This window comes from Onychostoma macrolepis, chromosome 10 (genome assembly GCF_012432095.1).
Source record: "Onychostoma macrolepis isolate SWU-2019 chromosome 10, ASM1243209v1, whole genome shotgun sequence".
NCBI classification, from domain to species: domain Eukaryota; kingdom Metazoa; phylum Chordata; class Actinopteri; order Cypriniformes; family Cyprinidae; genus Onychostoma; species Onychostoma macrolepis.
This window is the reverse complement of record NC_081164.1, coordinates 13,429,842-13,457,547: the sequence shown is the minus strand read 5'-3', so window position 1 is coordinate 13,457,547 and position 27,706 is coordinate 13,429,842. Positions and strand designations below refer to the sequence as shown.

Here is a 27,706-nt window from a genome sequence, read left to right as displayed (position 1 = left end):
GAAAGTTGTTTTATACGCCAAGGATGGTCACACCAAATGTTGATTTGATTCCCTAAATATATTTAGGACATTATTTTTGACAGCATCCTCACTTTACAGCATTTTTACACAAGTGCCTAAAACTTTTCACAGTACAGTAGCTTTGCAGGTAGGTTTCTTGAAGCATCTTGGAGATGTTGCCACAGTTCTTCTGGATTCAGTCTGTCTCAGTTTCTCCATGAAATCCCAGATGGATTCGATAGTGGGGGAGATCAGATCTCTGTGTTGAGCACTGGCTGTTGTCAGACTCCTTGTGCATACAAAAAGGCTTAGTGGATGATTACAATTAATGGCAAAAGGAATGTTTAGAAATAACGATAATTGGCTTAAAACCATTTTTTTGTTGTTGTTGGTGAAAGTACTAAAGGCCTAAGACCTTTGCACAGTAAATCTATACAGACATGTCTTTGCCTGGTATCAGCAATAAGTTCATGTCTACTGTCTACTGAACGTAAACAACACTGATTATGTTGATTACTTTATGGGGTACTCTCCAAAATGGTGGAAGACGGTAACTCGGGCAGAAGAATTGAAAAAGCTTTAAAAGCTTAGCTTCGTAAAATTACGGTTGAACCCCTGATGTCACATGGACTATACCGATGTCCTTGCTGCGTTTCCAGACCTGGGAACATTGCAGTTGCATTGCTGTCTACGGCGGGCCAGAGAGCTCTCAGATTTTATCCAAAAAAATCTTAATTTGTGTTGAACAAAGGTTTTACAGGTTTGGAACGACATGAGGGTGAGTAATTAATGACAGAATTTTCATTTTTGGGTGAACTATCCCTTTAAATTGATGCAAAATTGATATTGGGATGTGCAAGATAGATGACCAGGAAAAGGCCAAACAGCTAGAAGTTCTCAGCAAGTATGATTAAATGACTAATACTGAGCTCAAATTATCCAGTACTACAGCAAGTGTGCAACAGTAAAGTCTTACTCAAATGTGCATTATGGGGAAATATGTTAAATTATCCATTCGGAGGACACCACTGTCTAAATAGGTAAGGTTATCACTTGGAGTAGGATGAAAAGGATTTCAAAATCCAGGACAATGCATGGAATTATGGATGAAACCTTTGAAGATAACTGAAATTGTTCAGTGGGTTTGTGTACATGTGCTTTTTACAACAGGGCTTTCATTAATTATTCTCATGCAAACACTTTGAAGAAAGTCACCTTTAAAATAGGAACTTTAAATTGCTTGCCTGGACAAATACAATTCAAGCCACCGATTCAGTTCCCCTTTCCTTCTTCCTGGTGATTTAAGGTTATTTTCAGTTGCTAAAATATACTAGTGGAAAAATGTCCTTTCACTTAGAGTGTGGTGCAATCATTGTCATGCTGGCGCTCTTATCTCCAGCCCTGGATCAGCTCTCAATAGGAATGTGCGGCCAAGAGGTGGGGTGCGAAATTGGGAAACTGTTGGCAGCATTTGAGGGACACATCTGTGCTTCATCACTGGAGCCATATTCAGATTGCCCAGTCTTTACAAACTCCAAAGTATTCTTGGACTCCTGCATGGAGCAGCACAGATAACTTAGTAGGCTACCTTTTAAAAACAGTGTCTACATTTGAATACTAAACTGTCTGTGAGTTAGTTTTGCATGTGTGTGTAATTCACAGTCATTGTGCAGTTCACACAGTTACACCCAGCTGTTACCCAACAAACACCTGCATTCACACAAAAGATCACACTTGTCATGTAAACCAAGAACCACAAATATATACATATATAAGAGGGTATAAACAGGATCTGAAACAGTTACAAATGTATTTCATGTATTTAACAAATGGTCGGTATAAAGAGAGGTTCTCTAATTTTCAGAAAATGTTGATATTCAAACTTTCAATTCAATCTTCCTTTCATGTACAATTTTCTAGCTAGCTAGCTAAATAAACATGTTAACTACCAGCATTAAGAAAACAAATACAAATGACAAATTCAAAAAACATCTTATTTATTTATATTTTTTTAATCACAAGGTTGCAATTTTAACTTAAGGTAGGGACTAGCTTTTGAAATTAACAAACAAATTTTTTTTAAATTTATTTTAAAATAATAATGATTTGGATAACAGGTTGAATGGCCAAGCTTGACGACAATTTTAGCAATTAAAATTTGTAACGCTTTTAAAGTATACAATGAATACATATGAAACATATTACGCAATTGTACGGTTTTATTTAGAATTTAGAAAATCAAGAACCTTAGACAAGAGTTTATCAAACATATCTACAATGGATGTCTTTGATACATTAAACTCAAACCTTCTCTGATCAAACATTTATTACTATGTTTTTAACAAACCCGGTAGCGTGTGGTTGTGGTAATACAATTGGACCAATTGAATCGGCGAATGTACCTTATTAATATTACACAAGATGAGTAACGCAATAAATTAATCAAATGTTTAAAACAGACCAATGACTGAGCTCGCTGCGTGACCTCTATATTAATATTCATGAGCTCCTTGCTGCCACGCCTCCGCAGTGGTCTTCCTGTGATTGTGTTGTCTGCGTCCTATTGGGCGGACGCATCTTTCGCGTCGTCACGCATAACAAATTTCCACTTTACGCGTAAAATATTATTAAAACATGTCGTCTTTGTATAAACCATTTTCTGTTTCGGACGGGCCGTGCAAAGATGCGATACTGAGACGAGGATGCACGCCGCTACAGCATCCTGCGGCGCTGACCCGGATTCCCTCCGCTGGCGGGGGCTCGACGCGCACTTTTACCCCAATTCCTAACATTTATCCAGGCCAGAGGAATCTAGCGGCCGCGGCAATCGGAGGGAGAAAAATCACCCATCCGTGGAAGGCTATTCTTGCAGGTAAGTGCGTATTGTGTCTGTGTTAGAAGCACACAAGCGCCAATGTTTTGGTGGATCACGCTATACCCTATTATGCGCGAGACCACAACAACAGTCATGCGTGATTGTGGATCAAATGTCTCCCATTTATAACCTCTCCAGTCTGCCATAACTGTGAAACTCACTGTCAGTCCATGACTTGCTTGTCTTTGCTTGGTCAACCGAATAGTAGCTTCCAGAAATCTCATGTATTGACTCAGCTGATATCAGTTTATACAGGGTTGGAGACTTAAAACAGTGTTCTAACACTAACATAAACTAATATAAATGTCAATTCAACTACTTAGTCATATTCCAGCATTGTTACTTTTAACAACAAACGCTTCTTTGTTTGCATTGTTTAAAAAACCAAGCAGAACAAAAACAAAATGACCTTGTATGAAACTTGTCTGTGAATGTAACTTAGACACACTTTATTTACTGATGATATTATTTTTACCCAGGTGGCATTGCAGGAGGCATTGAGATTTGCATCACATTTCCAACGGAGTATGTGAAGACCCAGCTACAATTAGATGAACGAGCAAATCCTCCACGGTACCGAGGCATAGGTGAGGACGACGACTGTTATTAAACGAATAGCTCACCCCAAAATTACAATTTTCTGAAAATGTACTCACCTTCAGGCTGTCCAGGATGTAGATGGGATGACTTCTTTGTCGGAACAGAATTGTAAAAAATAAATCAATCACTAGAAGTTTTAAAATTAAAACTCTTTACCAAACACCAATGAATTGTACATACACTATATGGACAAACGTATTGTCCATATAGTGTACCCATATGTACAAGTCATTGGTGTTTGGTAAAGAGTTTTAATTTTAAAACTTCTAGTGATTGATTTATTTTTTACAATTCCGGGTCTGGGTTCAGCTTGCATTAGGACTTGGCTTTCTGCAGACCAATCAAGTTCTTCCACACTGACTCAATCAATCATTTCTTTTTGAACCTTGCCTTATTCACAGAGGCATTGTCATGTTAGAATAGAAAAGGGTCCTGTCCAAACTGTTGCTTTAAAATTAGAAGCACACAATTCCCTAGAATATCATTATATGCTTAAACATTAAGATTTGTACTCATGGAAATGACTAAAGTAGTCAAACCTGTTCATTAGAAGGGGGTGACCCAATACTTTTGGCAATATAGTGTATATTATTGCTTTCTCCAGTGAAAAGTTCGTCTTGTCTGAATCAGGAGAGAAATATGCACAGATCAAGCACTGTTTACAAGTGAAAGCAATTTTAAACAAATGCATTAGTGGATTCAGATGCAAGAAAACAACAATGAATGAACAATTTAATTGGAGGAAGTGTTATTATGGATTATGGACTGATATTTTGGCCAGAAGCATGGATTTGTTCCTTACAAACAACACATTTTCTGTCATTTTTTATTTTTGGGTGAACTATTTCTTTAACTAAATGAATGAACAAAGTGTGAATGTGTAAGAAAAAAAAAAAATGCATAACTTGGATTTTTTGTGTGCAGGCGACTGTGTTAAGCTGACGGTGCAGGATCATGGGTTGAGAGGTCTATACAGAGGACTTAGTTCACTGCTTTATGGATCCATCCCGAAATCTGCAGTACGGTAAGAAACTTTGGTCTTTAAGTGTTTAAGCTTAAATAGTGTCTTTATTGCTGACACACATCATTTTGACATTATTGCAGGTTTGGGACATTTGAGGTTCTTAGTAACCCGATGAGGGACGCCACGGGTCGGCTTGACAATAAAGGAAGTTTGCTGTGTGGGCTTGGAGCGGGAATTGCAGAGGCGGTGTTGGTGGTCTGTCCAATGGAGACAGTCAAGGTAGGACTGTTACTGGTTGTTTTAGCTGTACATCAAGATAATACATCACCTTAAAGGGAAAGTTCACCACCAGTTGGTCCCCACTGACTTGCATAGTGTTTTATTTTTCCATACTATGGAAGTCATTGGGGACCAGCAACTGAAGGTGAATTATCCCTAACTAGGTCTCTGTAATGTACATTCTCACTCAAAATATGTCTTGTTTGTATTATTTTAAGGTGAAGTTCATTCATGACCAGTGCTCTCTGAGACCACGCTATCGAGGGTTCTTCCATGGTGTGCGGGAAATAATTAGAGATCAAGGTACTAAAAAGAAATCACTACAACTTACTTATTCATAGAAACAGTAGGAGATGGACCACTCATTGAAAATTTGAATGGAAGTAATAGCATCGATCAACATGTGGGCCACAAAATGAAGGAAGAAAAAAAACAAACAATAAAAAAAAAATTTTTTTTGTGAATAATAAAATTATAAAATTAATAATAAAATATAAGATAAAAAAATAAGAAATAATTGTTTTTGAAAAATAAAAAATAAAATAAAATTTCAAAAATAAAATTAAAAATAGCTAAAATATAAAAAAAAACAATAATCGTGCCTAATAATATATTTATTCTGTGTTTATAGGTGTCCGAGGGACGTATCAAGGACTGACTGCTACACTTTTGAAGCAGGGTAGCAACCAGGCTATACGCTTTTATGTTATGAACTTGTTGCGCAACTGGTACAAAGGTAAGGATGAGATAGCTGTCCTTCATTTAACAGTAATACTTTGAAATTAATTGATTTCAATATTGCTGTTCAGACAAAATGATCATCTTGACTTTTTCTTCAGGCGATGACCCCAGACGTGACATGCATCCTCTAGTTACAGCATTGTTTGGAGCAACAGCCGGGGCGGCGAGTGTTTTTGGGAACACACCACTTGATGTGGTGAAGACTCGAATGCAGGTCAACAGAGACTGATGCTTATTATTTATTAAATAATTAATTAAGATGAATATATTTATTCATTTTTAAAGAAAATGTCATTAAATACCACTTGTAGATATATTTTATAATTATTATTATTATTTTTTTTTTAGGGTTTGGAGGCTCACCGCTACAAGAGCACGTTAGATTGTGCATTCCAGATTCTGAAGAATGAAGGCCCTCAAGCGTATGTTTTTTCTTCATAATCATTATTTCCTTTTGGACATCCTGTTGTTTTCTTATGCCTTAAAGGGATAGTTCATCCAAAAATGAAAATTCTGTCATTTACTAAATCCTGAGCTGTTCCAAATCTGTATGAATTTTTAACCAAAGAGTTTCTGGTCTTCATTGACTTGCATATTAGTTGAAAAAAATAAAAATAAATACTGCGCAAATCAGTGGAAACCAGACTGTCTGGTTGCCCACATTCTTCAAAATAATTTTTCAACTTGAGAGTGAGTAAATGATGACAGTATTTTCTTGATCACATGAATTCCTATTGAAATGACTGAAATTAGCTGAACAATGGTAAACATGACTTCTCCTTTTTTCACTTTGCATCACAGGTTTTACAAAGGCACGGTCCCCCGACTGGGCAGAGTGTGTCTAGACGTGGCCATTGTCTTTGTTCTCTACGAGGAGGTTGTTAAACTACTGAACAACGTCTGGAGAACAGACTGAAGATGGACCAGGGTGCAGAACTGATCGAGACCGACTGAACTATTCAAACACAGTTGGCCACGTCAGTCAAGTCTAAAGATCCAGAATTGAACCGTGACCTCTGGCCTAGAGGATTTAAACCATCCATCTGTGTCTGTATAGTTGAAGCCAGGAGCTTGAGCCTCGAGAAGGAACATGTAGCTTACGGTGTATTTGACACACAAAAATATTGAAACATGAGCAAGCGTTTCATCAGTTTGCACTTTGGTAAAATCATGCAAGTGTCTTCTCATCACCATGCTTTTATAGAGGTTGTCATGAGACAGTCTACTTCTGTGGCATGAAATGTAATAGCACAACCAAGTACGCAGAAATATCAATGTAATGCACATGTTCTTTTGTCCTAGTTTACATGTGCAGCTCTGAAAATGTGCTTTTCTAAGAAGTCAAATGTAGCGTGATGTTGTCGTAAGTCTCAAAACTGGTAGAGGCTCAGACATTCGTGATACTCGATATAAAACTCGCATGTTGAGCGCAATCATGAAGACCAGGCCATTCAAGCTTGATGTTTTATGTTTTTTATACAATGTAAAAGGCAGCTTTTTTTTAGTTGCACAATTTGTTAATAAGCTTCTTTGTTGTTAACACAAGCATCTCCCACAAAGGTTGCTTATTCTGTACTAGCTACGCTACTTTTGTGTTCGTGTCTGCTATGCACTGCTTCTTCACAACCAATTCAACACAGATTCAATAAACCAAATAGGTTGTTTCCCGTCCCTGTGACCTTGTTGAGTAGCCAATATTGATCAATCGATCTGAACTCTTTGAATTCCATCTTAAGGCTCTTCACGTCATATATGTGCTGTGCGATAACAACAAACTGCTTTTGATGCTCTACAGTTGTTCATTCAAGATAAGAAAGCCACACAACACGGGTCCCATAAAAATCCTTTTACTGCTTGTTAAATGAGAAAACGTCTCTGCTGACGTAGTGCGGTCCACTGTGACAACGCTGGTTATCTCTCGGCGCTGGAACAGACCCAGTTAATGCCGCCTGTATCGCAGCATTAGGGATTAAGTTAATTACAAAGAATGTGTGCAAGGAAGATTACACAGATTAGACTGGGTTAGTTCGCCTGCACTTCCACAGGGCAATTACTCATTTGAGTGGGGCAAAAAAGGCAGCGTTTTATCTTGCCGCTATCTGGCCCAACAACATCAGAGAGCATTATATATCAGCTATTGTGATGCTGTCGAAGCGGTTTCATTGGACAAATAGGCTAAGGCTTAATGCTCCAACACTGCTGTCCACCATGCTGTGGGGTGGTGCTTCGAGACGCCTGATTGGCTGTTGTATGTAGAGTCAGGGGCCGCTGGTTTCTCCGGGTTACTTCCTCCATCTAAAGGGGAACAGAAGATAAGACATGCCAGGTGTTCCTAGCAGGTGGCGTGGCACACCGCATTGTGCATGTGTTGAAATAAATAATCTGAACAGGATGTAGGGTCACTTACATTCTTAAACACTTGTCTTTTCCACCGCTGGCCACTCTCTGTCCGTCGGGACTCCAGTCAACTGCAAAAACCTGAGCAATGAAAGAAAACTAGATTATTGGTGTTTGTCCAGGCAAAAACCACTGCTGTGCTGTTGCTAATATATTTGGAATGTTTTTTTAATATTTTGTTGCAAGGCGGTTGCTTAGTGGCCCGTCAAAAAACATCTGTAAATGTGGCAAGTTACTGGTTAACTATTTTATAAAGATATGGTTATCAAATATATATACACACACACACACACACACACACACACACACATATATGTAAAATTCCCTTGTATGTTGAGGTTTTAAATATCCATGATAATCCTAATATTTAATTAAAAAAAAAATCATTTTAAAATGTATGTAGGTCAGTGTTGTTATTGTTCACTAAAACGACTATAAATGGTTCAAAAAAACATATAAAAATAAAAAAACTGAAATTTTAGAATAATTTTAGAAGCGTTACCACGGCAACTAACCAAAATAGAAAAATATAATATTTTATTATTCATTTATTTAGATAAAATAGAAATAAATAAAAGCTATACAGAAACAAAACAATAAAAACTATAAAATGTCAAAAACCCATAACAAAAACATTTAAACTTAAAAAAACTGAAATCCAAATTAAAGCCAATATAAAAGTATTCATTTTAAATGGAACAATTACATAAAAAATAAAAATAGAAATGTTGCCTAGGCAACTAAATTAAATATAAAGTTGAAGTACTAAAATTCCTAAAACAAACAAATAAATTAAAGCTATACAAAAATATAAAAATTAAATTTAAATGAAGCTGTTATGAAATAAAATCTTAATTTTAGATGAAAGTTTTTTTTTTTTTTTTAAAGTAGAAATGTGACATATGACAAAAGCACATAAAATTACTACATCTTAAAAAATGTAAAATATTATAATAATAATATAAAAATACTACTAAAATAACTGATGTAGTCATTCTAAAGCTCTAGCACTCGTGTACGACTCCAACCTCTGAACTAAATCCATTCAGTGTCTCACCTCATCAGCGTGGCCAGGCAGATCTGCGTTCAGTTTGCCCTTCTTGATGTCCCACACCTTCAGAGTGCTGTCACTACTGCCACTAACCAACAGACGGCTGTCTGCCGACCACGCCACCTGGTACACTGGCCCCACATGACCACGAAGTGAGGTCAGGTACCTGGAAAAACAACAACAAAAAAACACTTTCACAAACTCAGAGAAAACATATTGATGTGTTTGAAGTTATATTTCAAGAAACTCTGGGTTGTTGCCATGCGCAGACAAGCTAAACATTCCAGCGCTGGTGTGATTTGAGTGCCCTCTAGTGTACCTTGCTGGAAGTACACTATGGGTCTATGTCACTATGAATCCATTTAATACTAATAATAAATACTAATGTAGAATCTGGGTATTCATTGCATATAGAATATTTGCATACTATGCACACACTTTACATACTATATGCTAATATTAATACAGAAATATAGTACCGCACATATATTATAGAAATATGGTAGTATGCTATTCTGAACATAACCAAATCAGTCAAGGATCCGTGACCATCCTGCTTACTTTCCAGTCTTTCCATCCCAGATCTTTATAGACTTATCAAAGGAAGCGCTGGCGATCAGCCGTGTGTCCGGCGAGAACAGCACCTCATTGACCAGCGCTTGGTGACCTGTCAAACGGGCCACTGGCTTCTTCTCCTCTGCTGGGTTCCATAAGAACATTGTGAAATCATCTGATCCTGACACCAGCCTCTCATGACCTTCACCCTTAAGAAGACCAAATGTTCAGGTTTATACATGAATTCGTTCTCTTACAGCTCAATACTGTATGTATATAGACTGGTCTCACTCACTCTGATACTGTTGTAGCGCTTCAAAGCCTTTTCTTTGATTTCTTCCACTGTGGAAAGCAGAAATGTTTATATTTATAAAATGATCCATATTACATCTACTGTAGTTCCCAAGTTTGGGGTCAGTAAGGTATATGTATATATATGTATGTGACACTGGACCACAAAACCAGCCATAAGGGTCAATTTTTCGAAATAAATAATAAATAAATAAGCTTTGCATTGATATATGGTTTGCTAGGATTGGACAATATTTACAACTATTTAAAAATCTGGAATTTGAGGGTGCAAAAAAAAATCAAAATACTGAGAAAAATCGCCTTTAAAGATGTCCAAATGAAGTTCTTAGCAATGCATATTACTAATCGAAAGTTACGTTTTTATATATTTACAGTAGGAAATTTACAAAATATCTTCATGGAACATGATCTTTACTTAATGTCCTAATGATTTTTGGCATAAAAGAAAAATGTATAATTTTGACCCATACCATGTATTTTTGGCTATTGCTACAAATATACCCCAGCGACTTAAGACTGGTTTTGTGGTCCTGGGTCACATATATATATATATATTAGTGGTGGGCCGTTATCGGCGTTAACGTGCTGCGTTAACGTGAGACTCTTATCGGGCGATAAAAAAAATATCGTCGTTAATCTATTCTCAAAGTTGGGTTGGGAGCTGGGTCTATACTACGCAAGCTATGATGACTTTCATCTTGATATTTTAGCGCGGATGTATACCTAGCCGAATTGCACTGTAGGGGGCGAGAACGAGTCTTCGACCCTGTGTGTATGCGTGCTAACATGGATGCAGCTATGAAGCCGCCGGGTTTGCTTCAGGGAAAGTTTATTTTTAAGAAGCTTCCCAATGGAAATCGGCAAGTCATTTCTGTCTCTACGTTGGTCGCTATCTCTGTATCGCGCGCACAGAGTTCCGCCCCGGTTCGCACACACACACACACACACACACACAAACGTAAGCGCACACATGAGTGAGCACACTACCACTCCTATTTGTAAATATTAAGCCGCAAAACGTCTATTTAAATATGACTTGTGTTAATGTATGGCGCAGACGCGCGGGTTTGTTCACTACTCATACAGAAGCCCGCGTGACGCTTGCGGCGATATTAACGTCTGTCGTCTCACTAAATGAGGACATAAATACACGAACAACATCTCCAGAACTGCTCTGAGAGTCACTTCATGAGCATTCGAGCGTTTCATTTGAGAAAAACTATCCTCATATCATATACAGAAATGTAAAGGTATTCACGGCAACCCGTCAAAATAAAAGTTCGGTTTCACTTGAAGACATTGGGCAGAACGTAATAGGCTACTACTACTAAAACTATTAAAACCTTATCTTTAAGGAATAATCATACAATGTCTTCAATGTTATTATCAATATTAAATTATTGATGACTGCTAGTTGTTTACTACTAGTTCTTATTCTGATCTACTTGGCAGAATTCAAATGAGCCATTTTAATCTAGATTAATTCCAAGATTACAGTGAGATTAATCTAGATTAAAAAAAATTAATCTATGCCCACCACTAATATATATATATATATATATATATATATATATATATATTTTTTTTTTTAAAGAAATTAATATTTATTCAGCAAGGATGATTAAAAGAGAGAGTAAATACAATTATAATGTTACAAAAGATTTCTATTTCAAATAAATGCTGTTCTTTTGAGCTTTCTATTAATCAAAGAATCCTGAAAAAAATATTTCGGTTTTCTACAAAACTATTTAGCAGAACAAATAATTGTGAATTTTTGAACATTTTGTTCACAATTTTTAGTTCACATCTTACAATTCTTACTTTTTTTGCTTCCTGAAATTTCATTTACGTTTTTTTAGCTTTTTGTCCAGTGGCGGAAACAAGCTTCCATAGTTTTCAACATTAATAATAATACGAAAAGTTTCTTGACAAATCAGCATATTAGAATGATTTCTGAAGGATTATTCTTGTAAGATATAAACTCAAAATTGCATAAAAGACAGAAGTGTGAGGTAAAAAGTCATAATTATTTTTTTATTCTGTGGTGGAAACAAAGAAGAGAAAATTTTGAAGACAAGAAGACCATTCTGACTTGATATCTCACAAATCTGACACTGAAGACTGGAGTAATGATGCTGAAAATTCAGTTTTGCATCACAGGAATAAGTTACATTATAAAATATATTGAAATAAAAAAAGTCATTCAATATTGTAATTATATTTCACAATATTACTGTTTTTACGGTATTTTTGGTCAAATAAATGCAGCCTTGGCAACCCCAAACCTTTGAACAGTAGTGTAGTGTATAATAATGAAACATACATGATCCAGTGAGATCCTGAGGGTTTATGGTTGCAGTAGCAGGCTCAAACGCTCCTGTCCGCAGAACGTAGTCGGTGCTGAGGGCCAGCGTGTTGACCCAGTGAGCGTGACCTTGCAGTGTACGACACTGAACCCCCTACAGCACAGACCACAACAGATATTCACAACATTATTCAGTCAAACACCCTAGTAAAAGATAGTTTGAATTTATATTTAATCCATCAATAGTGGACACATCTTACGTCTTTGGCTCTCCAGACTTTAATGGTTCTGTCCTGAGATGAGGTGTACAGGAGACCATCACCTCCCCATTTTACACACGTCACAGACTGTGTGTGTCCGGTCAGGATCTTATCACAGCGGCCCAAAACCGTATCCCAGATCCGAATCGAACAGTCTTTACTGGTGCTAGCCAAATATCGACACTCTGGGTTCCTGTGATGGAGTGAAAGTTGCTGATTAATTGTCATGTTCTTTTATTATGCTCAGAGTTATAATTGAATTAAATGTAACACTTTTTAACAAGGTTCCATTAGTTAACAAACTAACAATGAAAAATCATTCTAAAAGCATTTATTAATCAGTTGACATTATTTAACAGACCTGAGCTAATATGAATGAACAATTAACTGTTTATTAACTAACATTACAAAAGATTAATAAATACTGTTATAAATGAATTCGTTAACGCATTAACTAACAATAACTAAATGGACATTGTTGACTTTGTGTTACCTAACTGAACAATTATTGAATTATAAACATTATAATATGATTAATTATTATAAAATGATAATAAAACTAAATACAAAAACAAAAGAATAAGCTATCAAAATATTTTTTGATCATGAATTCATTGTAGAGCTAAAATGAACACATGCAAATTAACAGATATAAAAAATAATTTGATTACAATTGTTTTTTAAAACTCACAGGTGAAGAGGTTCCCAGCACAGCCAGGTGATCCACTTCGTATGTCCTGTCAAGGGCTTTCCAATCTGACTTCCTGTGATCGGATCCCACAAAAAGATCTGCAAAGATCACAGGAGATATAAAACAATATGTTACACCAAAAGAACGTCTTGTACACTGGAATATCAGTGACTTAATAAACGTGATATGCTCACCTGACTGTTTTTGCACCCTGATGCTAGTTTCTTGCCATCTGGAGACCAAGCAATGGACAAAACCCAATGTGTGTGTCCTTATAAAACATGATGGACAAAATGTCAAATGCATGGTTTAACTTACAGATGCCCTGTATTTTATATCATTGAGCAAAAAACTGACCCCTAGCAGTGTGGTGTGGCGTTTCTGTGCTCAGATCCCAAAACCTCACTGTCGTGTCCCCAGATCCACTGGCAAGATATCTGAGTAACATCCCCAAAAGCTTTATTTGAATGCATGCAGCCTGATTTGTGATATATTTATCTGTGTTCGTATAAATTAACATGTAATGTCACTGTTTAATCCACTTACTTTCCTGTAGGGCTAAAAGCCACAGAGATGACGGCCTCTGTGTGGCCCTCCAAAGAGCTGGTGCACCGAGCCACGGCCCGCACACGAAACACGGCCTGCGGCTGGTACACAACCGGCAGCACCTGCTCAGTCTCCAGGCCCAACGTCTGCACACAGGAGCCCAGGGACGACACCACCTCTGCATCCTTCACGAAGAACAGGAACGGCACAGGCTCCTCCTGCAAACAGACAAAAAGATCATGGTTATGAAACAATACAATCTGCAGTAAATCATAACCTGCATCATTCATAACCAGCCTCTAGTCATTCAAAGTAATGTAATTCATTTTTTTTAGACTATAGGTTGAAATGTGGTAGATGTGGAAATGGGAAATTTTATATTTTATGTGCTTGTCATCATTTCTTTTGTGCTTTTCACCGTTTTAAACATTTTTAAGAAACTATATTTCAAGTAACCAATATATTATGTAATAAAATAATATATTCTGTAATAAAACCTAATTAAAAGTACATTATTACATGATTATTATTATTTATTTTTACAAAGTATTATATTAACTACACAAAATTAGGAAAAAGTAAGTTTTTAGATACACACTGCTGTCACATCATGTCAACTACCCAAATATATATATATATATATATATATATATATATATATATATATATATATATATATATATATATATATATATATATGCGTGTGTGGTGTGTGAACAACACATGAGGATAAAGTGATTTTGTACTTTACAGATTGCAATAAACTAAGTATACATTACCATTTGCGGTCAGTGAGATGTTTTGAGAATGTATTACTTTTATTTAGAACAGGTGCATTATGTACATCAAAATTGACAGTAAAGACATTTACAATGTTGCCAAAGATTTCGATTTCAGATAAATGCAATCTGAAAGTCCTGAAAAAATGTATCACAACTGTTTCCATCATTGATAATAACATCCGTTTTTCCATCAAGAATTATATTGAAATAGAAAACAGTCATTTTAAATTGTAATATTATTTCACAATGTTGCTGTTTTACTGTATTCATGATCAAATAAATACAGCCTTGGTGAGCAAAACAATACAAAATCTTACCCACTCCAAACTTTTGAACGGTAGATATATACATTACGTATCTCCAATACAGTGTTTCAGATCTACCATAAAAGTATTGTTCTAAAAGAATAGATCATGGGCTCTAACAGCTGGATGAAGTACATACTCCAGTCCATCAATCCTACCTTCTGTAAGAGTGCGTTACAGACCAGCTGCAGTTTATCCGGACTGATGTCCAGCGGCACATCGAAGGGGGATCCCAGCACCTCACCGCTCTCATCCTGGAGCTGGATCAACACACGCTCCTCGTCCACGCTCATCTTTCTCTTCAAACGACAACCACATTGAAGTATACACACACTACCAGCACGTGAGCCACGAGAGCGCAGAACAAGCTATTTTTAATCAAATTTCTGTCAGTAAGATATTATAAATTAAACAAACAAACAAGAATTCCATATCTATACAGAATACGAGAATGTCCACAAAGTAAAAACAGAAATACCTGTCGTTATTGATCACAGCACACTCCACGCGAGCAACGTGATGTATTTTGGACGCACGCAAACTGCGTGTGCGTGACATCATAACCGCGCGCCTAGTGTGACTCAAGTCGGAAAAGAAGCAGAAGCTCAGCCGACACAAGAATGGGTGGCAAAAATAAACAGAGAACGAAAGGAAATGTTCGCGTAAGACAAATAAGAGTTATTCGATTATTAACGTTTTCTATCTACAAGCCAAAACGGTAAAATATTAGCAAAAGTCAGTGTAGCTGACTCTACAGCTGGTCAGTGTAGGTAAACTATGACAGCTCACATGGATCGCTCACTACAACAAATTGGTGGTATTATGTACTTACTGTCACTTACTGTATAAAAGTAAAGTGTTTATGAAACATTTGATATGACAAGCATTTTTTTTTATTGTGTCTGTTATGTAAACCTGTGTTCTTGACGTCACGTGTTTGTAGTGTAATCAGACAGAAAGTGTATTAGTTGAGCAACCTTATATGATAGTGGTGTAACCTAACTATATCATAGGAATATAATCATCTAGATATGAAATGGTGATGAATGTGTAATGAGATCCTTGTGTTTTTTTGTCTTTCAGCCATCCAGCAGTGGCAGAGCTGCTGATCTGTTGGCCAGGGAAAGTGGTGTTGTACCGGGGTTTGTGGGATTCGGTGTTTCCACCTCCAGTGATCCAGGATATGTACCTGCAGTACAGGGGGCAGAGGAGATAGACAATCTAGTGGATGCAGACTTCCGCATGGTTCTACGGAAGCTGTCCAAGAGAGATGCAGTCACAAAATTGAAGGTATAATTTGTTGTGATTTGATTGGAGTTCAGTGTTGCCTAGTGGGAAAATGTTTGAAAAGGGATGAGTAAAATTTTTAACAAGTGGCTCACTAAGAATTATCACAGTCATTCTTCATCTCCACACTTATTTTCTTAAGGTTTGTAACAGTTGCAGAGGTATATGGTGTTCCTGGATGCTTGTCTTTTCTGCTTGCTTTTGTCTAAAAAAAGTTTAAGTAAAAAATAAATGAATAAATGAAACAAATAAATACACACACACATATATATATATATATATATATATATATATATATATATATATATATATATATATATATATATATATATATATATATATATAGTGCCCTCCAAAAGTATTGGAACAGTGAGGCGAATTCCTTTATTTTTGCTGTAGACTGAAAACATTTGGGTTTGACATCAAAATATTAATATGAGACGAGAGATAAGAATTTCAGCTTTTATTTACAGGTATTCATATCTGGATCTGAAACACAACTTGGAAGATATCACCTTTTGTTTAAACCCACCCATTTTTCATGTGAGCAAACGTATCGGAACAGATTGACTTAAACTAGATTAAAGTGAATAAGACTTAATATTTAGTTGCAAATCCTTTGCTTTCAATAATTGCATCAAGTCTGTGACCCATTGACATCACCAAACTTTTGCATTCTTCTTTTGTGATGCTTTTCCAGGCTTTCACTGCAGCCTCTTTCAGTTTTGGGGGGTTTACTCCCTTCAGTCTCTTCTTTAGCAGGTAAAATGCATACTCTACAGGGTTTAAGTGTGGAGATTGACTTGGCCAGTCTAAAACCTTCCACTTCTTGCCCTGATGAACTCCTTTGTTGTTTTGGCGCTATGTTTTGGGTCATGATCTTGCTGCATGATGAAGGATCTCCCAATCAGTTTAGTTGCATCTTTCTGTAAACTGTCAGACAAAATATTTCTGAAGACATAAAATTAACTTCTGAAGAGTTAATTTTGCTGCTGCTGTCATGTGTTACATCATTAATGAAGATTATTGAGCCTGTCCCAGAAGAAGCGATGAAAGCCCAAGCCATTACATTACCTGTGTAATGTGTACTATAATGTACACCTGTGTACACTGTGTTTCAGATGAGCTTTTATGTTTGGGATCATGAGCAGATACTTTCTTTCTCCAAACTTGAGCCTTTCCATCACTTTAGTCCATAAAATCAGTCCATAAAACCTTGTCCCAGAATTTTTGAGGCTCGTCTCCTATTCTTCTCGCTAATGAGTGGTTTGCATCTTCTGGTGTAGCCTCTGTACTTTTGTTCATGAAGTCTTCTGCAAACAAGTAGATTGTGATACTTTCACTCCTGCCCACTGGAGGTTGTTGCTGATGTCACTAACAGTTGTTTTAGGGTCTTTCTTTACAGCTGTCACAATGTTTCTGTCGTCAACTGCTGATGTTTTCCTTGATCTACCCGTTTGAGGTGTGTTACTTAGTACACCAGTGGTTTCTTTCTACCTCAGGAGATTCCAAATGGTTGTACTTGCTATTACCAGTGTGCAATGGTTTGATTGATTTTTCATCTTCTCTCAGCTTCACAATTGCTCGTTTTTCACCCATAAACACCTCTCTGGTTTTCATGTTGGTTACACGTCTAACTAACTATAAATGCAGTCTGCATGGATCTGAAACTGAGCGCAGACATTCAGTGCTATTTATTGTTTGAATAATCAATTAATAGGACACACCAGGGCAACAAAACACACCTGTCAGTCACATGTTCCAATACTTTTGGTAACATGAAAAATGGGTGGGTTCAAACAAAAGGTGATATCTTGTAAGTTGTGTATCAGATCCAGATGAAAATACCTGTAAATAAAAGCTGAAATGTTAATCTCTCATCTCATATTCATATTTTGATGTCAAACCCAAATGTTTTCAGTCTACAGCAAAAATAAAGGAATTGGCCTCACTGTTCCAATACTTTTGGAGGGCACTGTATATATATATACAGTACAGTGGTGTGAAAAAGTGTTTGCCCCTTCCTGATTTTTTTTATTTTTTGCATATTTGTCACACTTAAAAGATTCAGATCATCAAACAAATTTTAATATTACACAAAGATAATGCAAGTAAATACAAAATGCAGGTTTTAAATGATGATTTAATTTATTAAGGGAAAAAAGCTGTCTTAACCTACCTGGCCCTACGTGAAAAATTAATTGCCCCCTCCTATTAAATCATGAAAGAACTGTGATTAACCACATTATTTTACAAAGCTGAGTTAAATTTCACTAGCCAAACCCAGGCCTGATTACTGCGAGACCTGTTGAATCAAGAAATCACTTAAATAGAACCTGTCTGACAAAGTGAAGCATGTTTAAAGAGCAACACATCATTCCGCGATCTTAAGAAATTCATAAACAGATGAGAAACAAAATAGTTTACATGTATCAGTCTGGAAAGGGTTATAAAGCCATTTCTAAGGCTTTGGGACTCCAGCAAACAATGGTCAGAGCCATTATCCACAAATGGAGAAAACTTGGAACAGTGGTGAACCTTCCCAGGAGTGGCCGGCCTACCAAAATTACTCAAAGAGCACAAAGACGACTCATCCAGGAGGTAATAAAAGAACACCCTGGACCACAAAACCAGTCTTAAGTGTCAATTTTCTGAAATTGTGATTTATACATCATATGAAAGATGCATAAATAAGCTTTCCATTGATGTATGGTTTGTTAGGATTGGACAATATTTGGCCGAGAAACAACTATTTGAAAATCTGGAATTTGAGGGTGCAAAAAAATCAAAATATTGAGAAAATCGCCTTTAAAGTTGTCCAAATTAACTTATTAGCAATGCATATTACTAATCAAAAATGAAGTTTTTATACATTTACGGTAAGAAATTTGCAAAATATCTTCATGGAACATGATCTTTGCTTAATATCCTAATGATTTTTGGCATAAAAGAAAAATTGATCATTTTGACCCATACAATGTATTTTTGGCTATTGCTACAAATATACCTCAGTAACGTAAGACTGGTTTTGTGGTCCAGGGTCACATATATTAGATATAGATATAGATGTATACATGTGTATATATACAGTAATGGCCAAAAATATCGGCACCCTTGGTAAATATGATTAAAGAAGGCTGTGAAAATCAGTCTGCATTGTTAATACTTTTGATCTTTTATTAAAAAAAATTCACAAAAATCTAACCTTTCATTGGATAATAAGAATTTAAAATGGGGGGAAATATCATTATGAAATAAATGTTTTTCTCAAATACATGTTGGACACAATTATTGGCACCCCTTAGAAATTCTTAGTCTCAGGGTCAGAAAACCTTAAAAAAATTGTCAAACAGCACCTACATCACCACATGTTGTTTGGGAGGGTTTCAAGAAAAATTCTCCTAGCTCATCCAAAAACAAACTCCAGCATATTCAGTTATCAGACACGACTGGAACTTCAAATGGGACTGGCTTCTATGGTCAGATGAAACTAAAAAATGAGCTTTTTAGCAGCAAACACTCAAGATGAGTTTGGTGAACACAGGGATAAAAAGTACCCCATGTGTACAATGAAATATACTGCTGTATTTTTGATGTTGTGGGCCTATATTTCTGCTGGAGGTCCTGGACATCTTGTTTAGACACATGGCATCATGGATTTTATCAAATACCAACAGATAAAAAATCAATAAGTGACTGACTCTGTTAGAAATCTTATAATGGGCCATGTTTGGATCTTCCAACCGTACAATAATCCAAACACAAACCTCAAAAACAACACAAAAATGGGCCACTGAGCACAAAACCAAGCTTCTGCTATGGCCATTCCAGTCCTCTGACCTGAACCCTGTAGAAAATGATTGGGGTGAACTGAAGAGGAGAAGCACCGTCATGGAGCTGGGAATCTAAAGGGTCTGAAGTTACCAAAAAGGCGATTAAAGCTGCCATAAAACTGTGCATGCATGTGATATGTTATATATGAGTTACATTAAGAACATGTCTCTGAAATTATTTTCAAAACTGTCCTGGAGCATCCTAGCACTGTCTCCCTCATCTAACACACTCGATTCAACTTGTCAGCTCATTAGTAGAGACTGAAACGGGTCAGAAAAGGTAGAGTTGAGAGAAAACATGATGCGTGTCAGATCGGCGTCATGTTCGGTAGCGGCAGCTCTTAAAGAAATATCAGCCAAAAACAACCTAATAACCAGCTGCTGTGATGTCTGTTCATCAAGAACAAAATAAAAAAGAGGAAATCAATAACTTTTATAGTTTTAAGGATTCATCGGCATTTAGTTTAGAGTTTAGTGTTTGATAACTTTATTCAATTTCTGTATATTTTCTGGCACAGGTAGATAAACATGACATTTATTATAATGGGTTTGTGTGAAGATTGTTTTAAGTTCACTTGAATTAGATGTTATTTTTTAAGTCTAATAAATGTTAAAATCGATATCTCTTAATTATAATGTAAAGTTGAATCAGTGGCTATAGTCAATGGTTAAATATTAGGGGGGAAACATTTTTATAAGGAAATCAGTATTAATTGGTACCAGTGATACTGGCCTTCAGTCGTAAAAATAAAGATGCCATTAAACAAATATTGAAAATACACTGTCTTTATGTTGTTTGTACATTAATTTGAAGATTGAATGTGAAATTATTGCAATATAAAAGTAGATTTAAAAACTTTAATGTTAGGTGGGATTAATCGCGATTAATTTCAGAAAAATGTGCGATTTAATTAGTTAATTTTTTTAATCGATTGACAGCACTAATATATGCAGGTGCATCTCAATAAATTAGAATGTCGTGGAAAAGTTCATTTATTTCAGTAATTTATGGTATGGTGGTATGGAAGCCCAGGTTTCTTTGACCGTGGCCTTCAGCTCATCTGCATTGTTGGGTCTGGTGTCTCTCATCTTCCTCTTGACAATACCCCATAGATTCTCTATGGGGTTCAGGTCTGGTGAGTTTGCTGGCCAGTCAAGCACACCAACACCATGGTCATTGAACCAGCTTTTGGTACATTTGGCAGTGTGGGCAGGTGCCAAGTCCTGCTGGAAAATGAAATCAGCATCTCCATAAAGCTTGTCAGCAGAAGGAAGCATGAAGTGCTCTAAAATTTCCTGGTAGATGGCTGCATTGACTGTGGACTTCAGAAAACACAGTGGACCAACACCAGCAGATGACATGGCAGCCCAAATCATCACTGACTGTGGAAACGTCACATTGGACTTCAAGCAACATGGATTCTGTGCCTCTCCACTCTTCCTCCAGACTCTGGGACCTTGAATTCCAAATGAAATGCAAAATTTACTTTCATCTGAAAAGAGGACTTTGGACCACTGAGCAACAGTCCAGTTCTTTTTCTCCACAGCCCAGGTAAGATGCTTTTGACGTTGTCTCTGCTTCAGAAGTGGCTTGGTAGCCCTTTTCCTGAAGACGTCTGAGCGTGGTGACTCTTGATGCACTGACTCCAGCTTCAGTTCACTCCTTGTGAAGCTCTCACAAGTGTTTGAATCAGCTTTGCTTGACAGTATTCTCAAGCTTGCAGTCATCCCTGTTGCTTGTGCACCTTTTCCTACCCAAATTCTTCCTTTCAGTCAACTTTGCATTTAATATGCTTTGATACAGCACTCTGTAAACAACCACACCTTTCAGTAATGACCCTCTGCGACTTACCCTCTTTGTGGAGGGCGTCAATGTTCGTCTTCTGGATCATTGCCAAGTCAGCAGTCTTCTCCATTATTGTGGTTTCAAAGAACAAGAGATACCCGGAATTTATACTAGTGATGCACGATCATGATTTTTCATGGCCGATTCCGATACCGATTTTTTACAAGCAAACCGCCCGATTCCGATACCGATTTCCGATTTTTTTTAATCAAAGCAACAAACAAGATAGAATGAAAGTATACATAAACAAGATGTTTATTTGGTAGGCTATTTAACAGGCCAAACTGGGTTTTGGCTATTGAAAATAACTGTAACCATCTGAAATTAACAGCAGTAACTGCACAGTAAGTAGGTTACATTCAATACAAACACAGGTACTGACAAAAGCATTTAGCTTTTGTTTTTAAATTGGGTTGAATCTATAAACTGGCCTTAAATGAATACATTAACTGTAACCATGTAATTTTAAAAGGTAACAACTGCATAGTTCCACAATCCAAACGGCACAATCAAAACACATTCAACACTTCAAACAAAGATGTTACTTAATCAGCATTCAGCATTTGTTTTCATTTTTTAAATTTGGTATAAAGAAAAAAAGGTATTTACCAGTGAAACTAAATAAAAACAAAGTTGGCTATATGAATATATTATTCCAAAATGTTAAATCAGTAATGTTTAGTGCAATGAGTAAAACAAAGATGCTACAGCAGGTGCTTTTTAAATCAAATTAAGTCAATGTAATTTTAAGGTAAAATAAAAAATAGGCCTAATCATCCTATATCTTACAGAACCGATGTTTACTTCTGGCTTTTCAAAAGTGTATAAGAGTTCTTCTTTACAAAAACAAGCATTTCAGCTTTGTCACAAGTTAGTCTGTTTCGTTTCTCATCCAACACGTGAGAAGCTGAGCTGAACAAATGTTCACTGTCTATGCTTGTGCAGGGCGCGGACAGGTACGCTCGCGCAACTTCAGCCAGCGCAGGAAAGCGGCTCTTATTTATCCGCGATTAACTTGTCCTTTGCAGACATTGCAGATTGCAATCATCACGTCCTGCGCACAGATTTCGAAATACTTCCACACAAATTACATGTTCGCGAATGATTAGGCCTACAAATGTAGTCTGTGCACGCGGGCACACTTCCGGAAAAATCAACCGGAAAAAAGACAAAAAACCGGCCGGTTGCCGATCGCACATTATAAGCAAAAACCGGCCGGTTCCGATTTATGGCCGGTCAACCGGTGCATCCCTAATTTATACTGTAGGGATGGTCATTTATTGAAACTCAAATGTAAATATTCTAATATTTTGAGATACTGATTTTTGACTTTCATGAGCTGTAAGCTCTAATCATCAAAATTAAAACAAAATAAACTTTTGAAATGTTTTACTTTACATGCAATGAATCTAAAATATATGAAAGTTTCACTTTTTGAAATAACTTAGAAGAAAAAATGAACTTTTTCACGACATTCTAATTTATTGAGATGCACCTGTGTGTGTATGTGTGTGTATATAATATAAATATATATATATATATAATTACAAAACATAAATTTATATAAAACATTTCATTTAACTGACTCATAAATGCTAGTTAATGTGTATTTCAGGCAGTACAAGAATTTGGAGCAATGTGTCAAGAGCGACAGCCTGATGTTGTAAAAGGTGTCCTCCCATACTGGCCTCGGATATACTGCCGAATATCAATGGTAAGGGAAGAATGACAACCCTATCATTATTTGTATATTATTTATTGATATATTTCTAATTTTATCTTGTATATAATTTACATTTTTGTGTTTGTGTAAATGTACATTTTTCAGTTTAACATTTTATTCAAATTGTAATATTGATTATATAATTTTTAATGAAAGGTTTTGTGTTAAATAAAAAACAATTTTAAATAAGTTTGCTCTAGTGGTCTAGTGGATACAGTATGTGGACCTAAATTTATATAGAGGCAGCAAAAAAATTTACATTTTTAATTTAGTGGAATTTGAATGTTTAATTTAGTTGTGTATTAGTGTAAATAAAAGGTTGGTTTAATATATAATATTTTTTTCATCAGGACCACGATCGCCGTGTGCGAGAGGCCACACAGCAGGCCTTTGAGCAGCTGGTTTTAAAAGTGAAGAGGAATCTGGCGCCCTACCTGAAGAGCATCATGGGTCACTGGCTCATCTCTCAGTGTGACACATACTCTCCTGCTGCCTCGGCTGCCAGCGCTGCTTTCCAGGCTGCATTTCCCCTGAATAAACAACCAGAAGCCATCAGCTTCTGTAAAGATGAAGTCCTGAATGTAAGAAAAAGATTATCTTAAGCTCATAGTGAGAAAAAAATGACATACTGCAGCATGTTTGATGCAGCTTCACGTTGCTCAGCTAAAGTAAAAAAAAAATTATTTGATTCTCAGGTTCTCCAAGACAATTTGCTGAAAGAAACAGCTGACACTCTCAGTGACCCTCAGTAAGTGTATGATATGCACAAAAATAACCTAATGGTGACATTGGTTTTGCTTTATTTGGTCATATTGTTATATTTTATGATATATGCAGTATGTGCCTGATTATTAATAATATTAGTAGTTTATGTGTAGAATATATTTTTAATTAATTTATTTTGTTTTATTTTTGTTCAGGAGTGTGCCAGAGGAGGAACGAGAGGCTAAGTACATCCGTCTGTTGACCAGCACTTTGCTGGCTCTGAAGCGACTGCTGAGCATTTTACCCGAGCAGGACAGAGAGCTGCTAAAAGAGCGACTGACCCAACTCATCACACAGGGAAAATTCTGGAAGTACAGCAAACACAAGACCCCACAGGTGAGCCTAACCAGTATCCTAATAAGATTTGACCATGACAAGCAACTTTTCTAGTTTGAATTTAAGGGTGTATTCAGAAGTCTGCTAGTTCACTTGCTTTGGTCCATACCAAATACGATGTTGATTTTTTTTGTTTGGTGCGGTTCGCTTTCACACTGCCCTTTTTGCAAGTGAACCAGAAATTGTAAACAAAACCACACGTGTGCCAAGATCATCTATTCACTGGACAGAAATTCTCAAGCAGGGAAAAACAGGAAGCGCAAAAACAGGCTAATCATGGAGATCTTTCGTAGTGCAGTTTTTATTATTTTACTGATTTGGTGTTATCAGATACTAACGCAATATGAAGAAACTTATGAGCATCATATGAGACAATGTCATTTAACCTAGATAAATGTGCGTTGTTAGGCGCATATCCAATTGTTTGTGCAGAGAGTGGAAGCTGAAGCGCACTTCAGGACATCAGTGGAAACAAATTAAATACAACGTCATTTTTGCTCATAAAGGAAAGAATAATACAGTGTTCGGAACTGTAAAGGGTCTATTTTTATTTGTGTGCACTCACAATATCGACAAAACGTAGTACTTTTGTAAAATAAAGAAAACAAATAGGATGCGAGTTCTCCCGTCTCGGTCTTGAAGGAGCACTTCACAAAAATGCAACGAAACTTAGCAAATATTTTCCTTACAGACATGATGAATATGTCTATAGAAAGCATTAAATGACTACAAAATGAAATAATTCAAATCCAATATAAAAACTCTTTCATTATGTAATCCGTAAAAATGCATTTCTTTCTAAAGGCGCGTCTAATGATGAGATGGTGAGTCAGGATCACCAATTTCATCTTTGCGACAGTGAGTCAGAAAACACTAGTTTATTAATAAATAATTCAAATATCTCCTTACCATTTTCCCTCAACATATACATGGTAACATTTGTGGCAAGCTTTAACCTATTTAGTGCGGTCAGGTCACGTTGCTGTGCGCCATGGTCACGAAAACTCATCATTTGTATGCATTTTTAAGCATTGTGGTTTAAAAACAAGTGATTGAAACGCAAAAAACAGCACTACATGTTCAAGCTGTCTGTTTCTGAGCGTGATTTCTGCAATTGTGTCGGATGGAGGGTGGGTCATATTCTCACTTTAAACGAAACCGTGCCAGAGTTCGTTTGGAAGCGGAACGAGACCACCTCTTCAGCTGGGTTTCGGTACGGTTGTTTGGTCCGCACCAGAGTGCAATTGCTGTATTCACACCTGCCCAAAAGATCTGCACCAAGAGGGGAAACGAACTTGAGTTCGATTCAGTCGAACCAAACAAGACAGGTGTGAATACACCCTAAGATACTTTACACCCACATTAAAATCTCATAAGCTCAAAATCCTCTTCAAACTAGCTGTACTGTATATTAAACATTAAATGTGCTCTGAATTGTTATTAAAATGGAAATATTAAAATGGAGATGTTAGTCTATTTTGCTTTTATTGAGAACAGAAAGATGACTAGGGTTTGGTGTAAGATGTCACTGTAATCTGCAGTGTTATTAAAAATTGGTAGATGTAAAGATTTCAGTGAATTATTCACAGTGTGTTTCGTACTGTTTGTTAGCTGTTTTCTTGATGATTCACATCAGGTGTTTTAATATTGTTCAAAGTTGTCTGTTTTATTTTCTAGATTCGAGGAGCGTTCTTTGAGCTGATTACTGCCATGTGTGCGCACACCCCCCAGCTGATCCAGGCAGAAGCGGCCCGAGCATGTTCTGCTGTGCTGCTGTCAATCGACGACACAGACCCGGTGGTGCTGCCCCCTCTGTGGGAGGCAGTCCTCCATATTCTATCCTCTGTTGACGTGAGACTGATTATTTTTTTTACACAGGTGTAATAAAAAAAACATTACCGTTTAAAAGTTTGGGGTCAGTAACTTTTTTTAAATTTATTTTTATTTTTTTGAGCAGCAAATCAGCATATGTTAGTAATGATGCTGAAAATTCAGCTTTATCGTCACAAAAATAAATGACATTTTAAGACATTATTACAATTAAAAATAATAATTTTACATTTTAATATTTCAAAATTAAGAGAATTTAAGAAAAATCTTACTAACCTCAAACTTTTAAATAGTGTAAATTAATATTTTTTATAAATATTTATTTTAAATAATAAACAATAAAGATCTCACATTTTCCAGCTCTGCCATAACCCGTATTCATTCTAAAATTAAAGTGTTAATCGTATGCAGTCTAATAGAAATGTTATTGCACCTTGTAGCTGTCTTTTGTCAGTGGTGATTCAGAATGTCATGTGAACTCTGTACAGAACTGCTGGACGCATGTCAGTGCCAGGAAAGGTATGATGCCGAAGCTCTGGGTGCTTCTTAAAGAAGGAGGTCGAGGTCTTGCAACATCTCTGCATCCAAACCTGCTCCCATTTATAAGCAAACTGCCAGCAGAGGTCACACAGCCCAACCTGGAGTTCTCTAGGACATTCCTCACATCTGTCATACAGGGGTAAATGATGTCATATCATTATTCATATAGTCATTCATCCTATAGTCACGTACCTGCAGCAGAATCGCCTTTTTAAATTTGCTATATTGCTTCTACTATATACTTCTACTAATTTCATATATGTTTTTTCCCCTCAAAAATGGTAATTATATATGAGGGAAAAAATGTAAATGTGTGTGCGTGTTTGTTTGTGTGTATGTGTATATCCCAAATGTAATAATTTAGTTTAACACAACCATTTTACATACAGTACTTCCATGACCATTTCAAAGTCTTGATACTGCATGATAATTTAGAATACATGTGTTTGACTACATGCTCACCAAGGCTGCATGTATTTGATCAAAAAGACAGTAAAACTGTAATATTGTGAAATGTATTACTACATTTCAAAATTTATCAAAATAGAAAATTGTTATTGTATATTGTAATAATACTCTATTTTTTGATTAAATGCATGTAGCCTTGGTGAGCATAAGAGACAACTTCTTTTTAAAAATCATAATTATTCCAGACTTTTTACTGGTAGTGTATATTTGCACTTTTTAATTGATGTTTTCCTTTATTCTGGTCTGTTTGGTCCAGGTTGTCGAGTGATCGTGCCACATCCAGTCCCTCAGAGAGTGCAGCCATTATTTTTGCCACAATGGAGTGCCTTCGGTTTATCATCCTACAGAATGCTGGAGATGAGCAGGAGCAGAGAAACATCCAGAACATGCTGATCTCAGAGCAGGTCTGTGGATC

The 27,706-nt window shown here is 36.4% G+C and overlaps 3 protein-coding genes across 5 annotated transcripts in view; 2 read left to right on the top strand and 1 right to left on the bottom strand.

Annotated features, from left to right (window-relative positions):
* Positions 1–376: 376 nt before the first annotated feature.
* slc25a1a (solute carrier family 25 member 1a) lies at positions 377–7,130 on the top strand. The gene is made up of 9 exons (XM_058788764.1): positions 377–2,872; positions 3,355–3,462; positions 4,400–4,499; positions 4,580–4,718; positions 4,937–5,021; positions 5,350–5,454; positions 5,558–5,673; positions 5,808–5,881; positions 6,261–7,130. Exons 1-9 carry the CDS (start codon positions 2,635–2,637, stop codon positions 6,373–6,375), a joined length of 1,080 nt encoding a protein of 359 aa, XP_058644747.1. The 5' UTR covers positions 377–2,634; the 3' UTR covers positions 6,376–7,130.
* A 162-nt stretch (positions 7,131–7,292) lies between these two features.
* Positions 7,293–15,274, bottom strand: nle1 (notchless homolog 1 (Drosophila)). 2 transcript variants are annotated; one of them, XM_058788763.1, is made up of 13 exons: positions 15,142–15,274; positions 14,822–14,962; positions 13,577–13,794; positions 13,388–13,467; positions 13,225–13,301; positions 13,031–13,128; positions 12,340–12,532; positions 12,098–12,233; positions 9,758–9,804; positions 9,469–9,671; positions 8,914–9,073; positions 7,867–7,937; positions 7,293–7,754 (listed from the first exon to the last, which is right to left on the bottom strand). In XM_058788763.1, exons 2-13 carry the CDS (start codon positions 14,954–14,956, stop codon positions 7,742–7,744), a joined length of 1,431 nt encoding a protein of 476 aa, XP_058644746.1. In that variant the 5' UTR covers positions 14,957–14,962; positions 15,142–15,274; the 3' UTR covers positions 7,293–7,741. The 2 variants fall into 2 exon arrangements, with proteins under 2 accessions (XP_058644746.1, XP_058644745.1); XM_058788762.1 differs by having other exon boundaries at positions 14,822–14,996; positions 15,142–15,260.
* Positions 15,190–27,706, top strand: part of ltn1 (listerin E3 ubiquitin protein ligase 1) — a 30,058-nt gene continuing 17,541 nt past the window's right edge. Inside the window, exons 1-9 of one of the 2 annotated variants that reach the window (XM_058788760.1) lie at positions 15,190–15,325; positions 15,747–15,953; positions 23,245–23,343; positions 23,703–23,933; positions 24,048–24,100; positions 24,273–24,453; positions 26,131–26,304; positions 26,772–26,962; positions 27,548–27,695. In XM_058788760.1, coding sequence (XP_058644743.1) covers positions 15,284–15,325; positions 15,747–15,953; positions 23,245–23,343; positions 23,703–23,933; positions 24,048–24,100; positions 24,273–24,453; positions 26,131–26,304; positions 26,772–26,962; positions 27,548–27,695 — 1,326 coding nt within the window. In that variant the 5' untranslated portion in view covers positions 15,190–15,283. The other variant, XM_058788761.1, reaches the window with a different exon arrangement.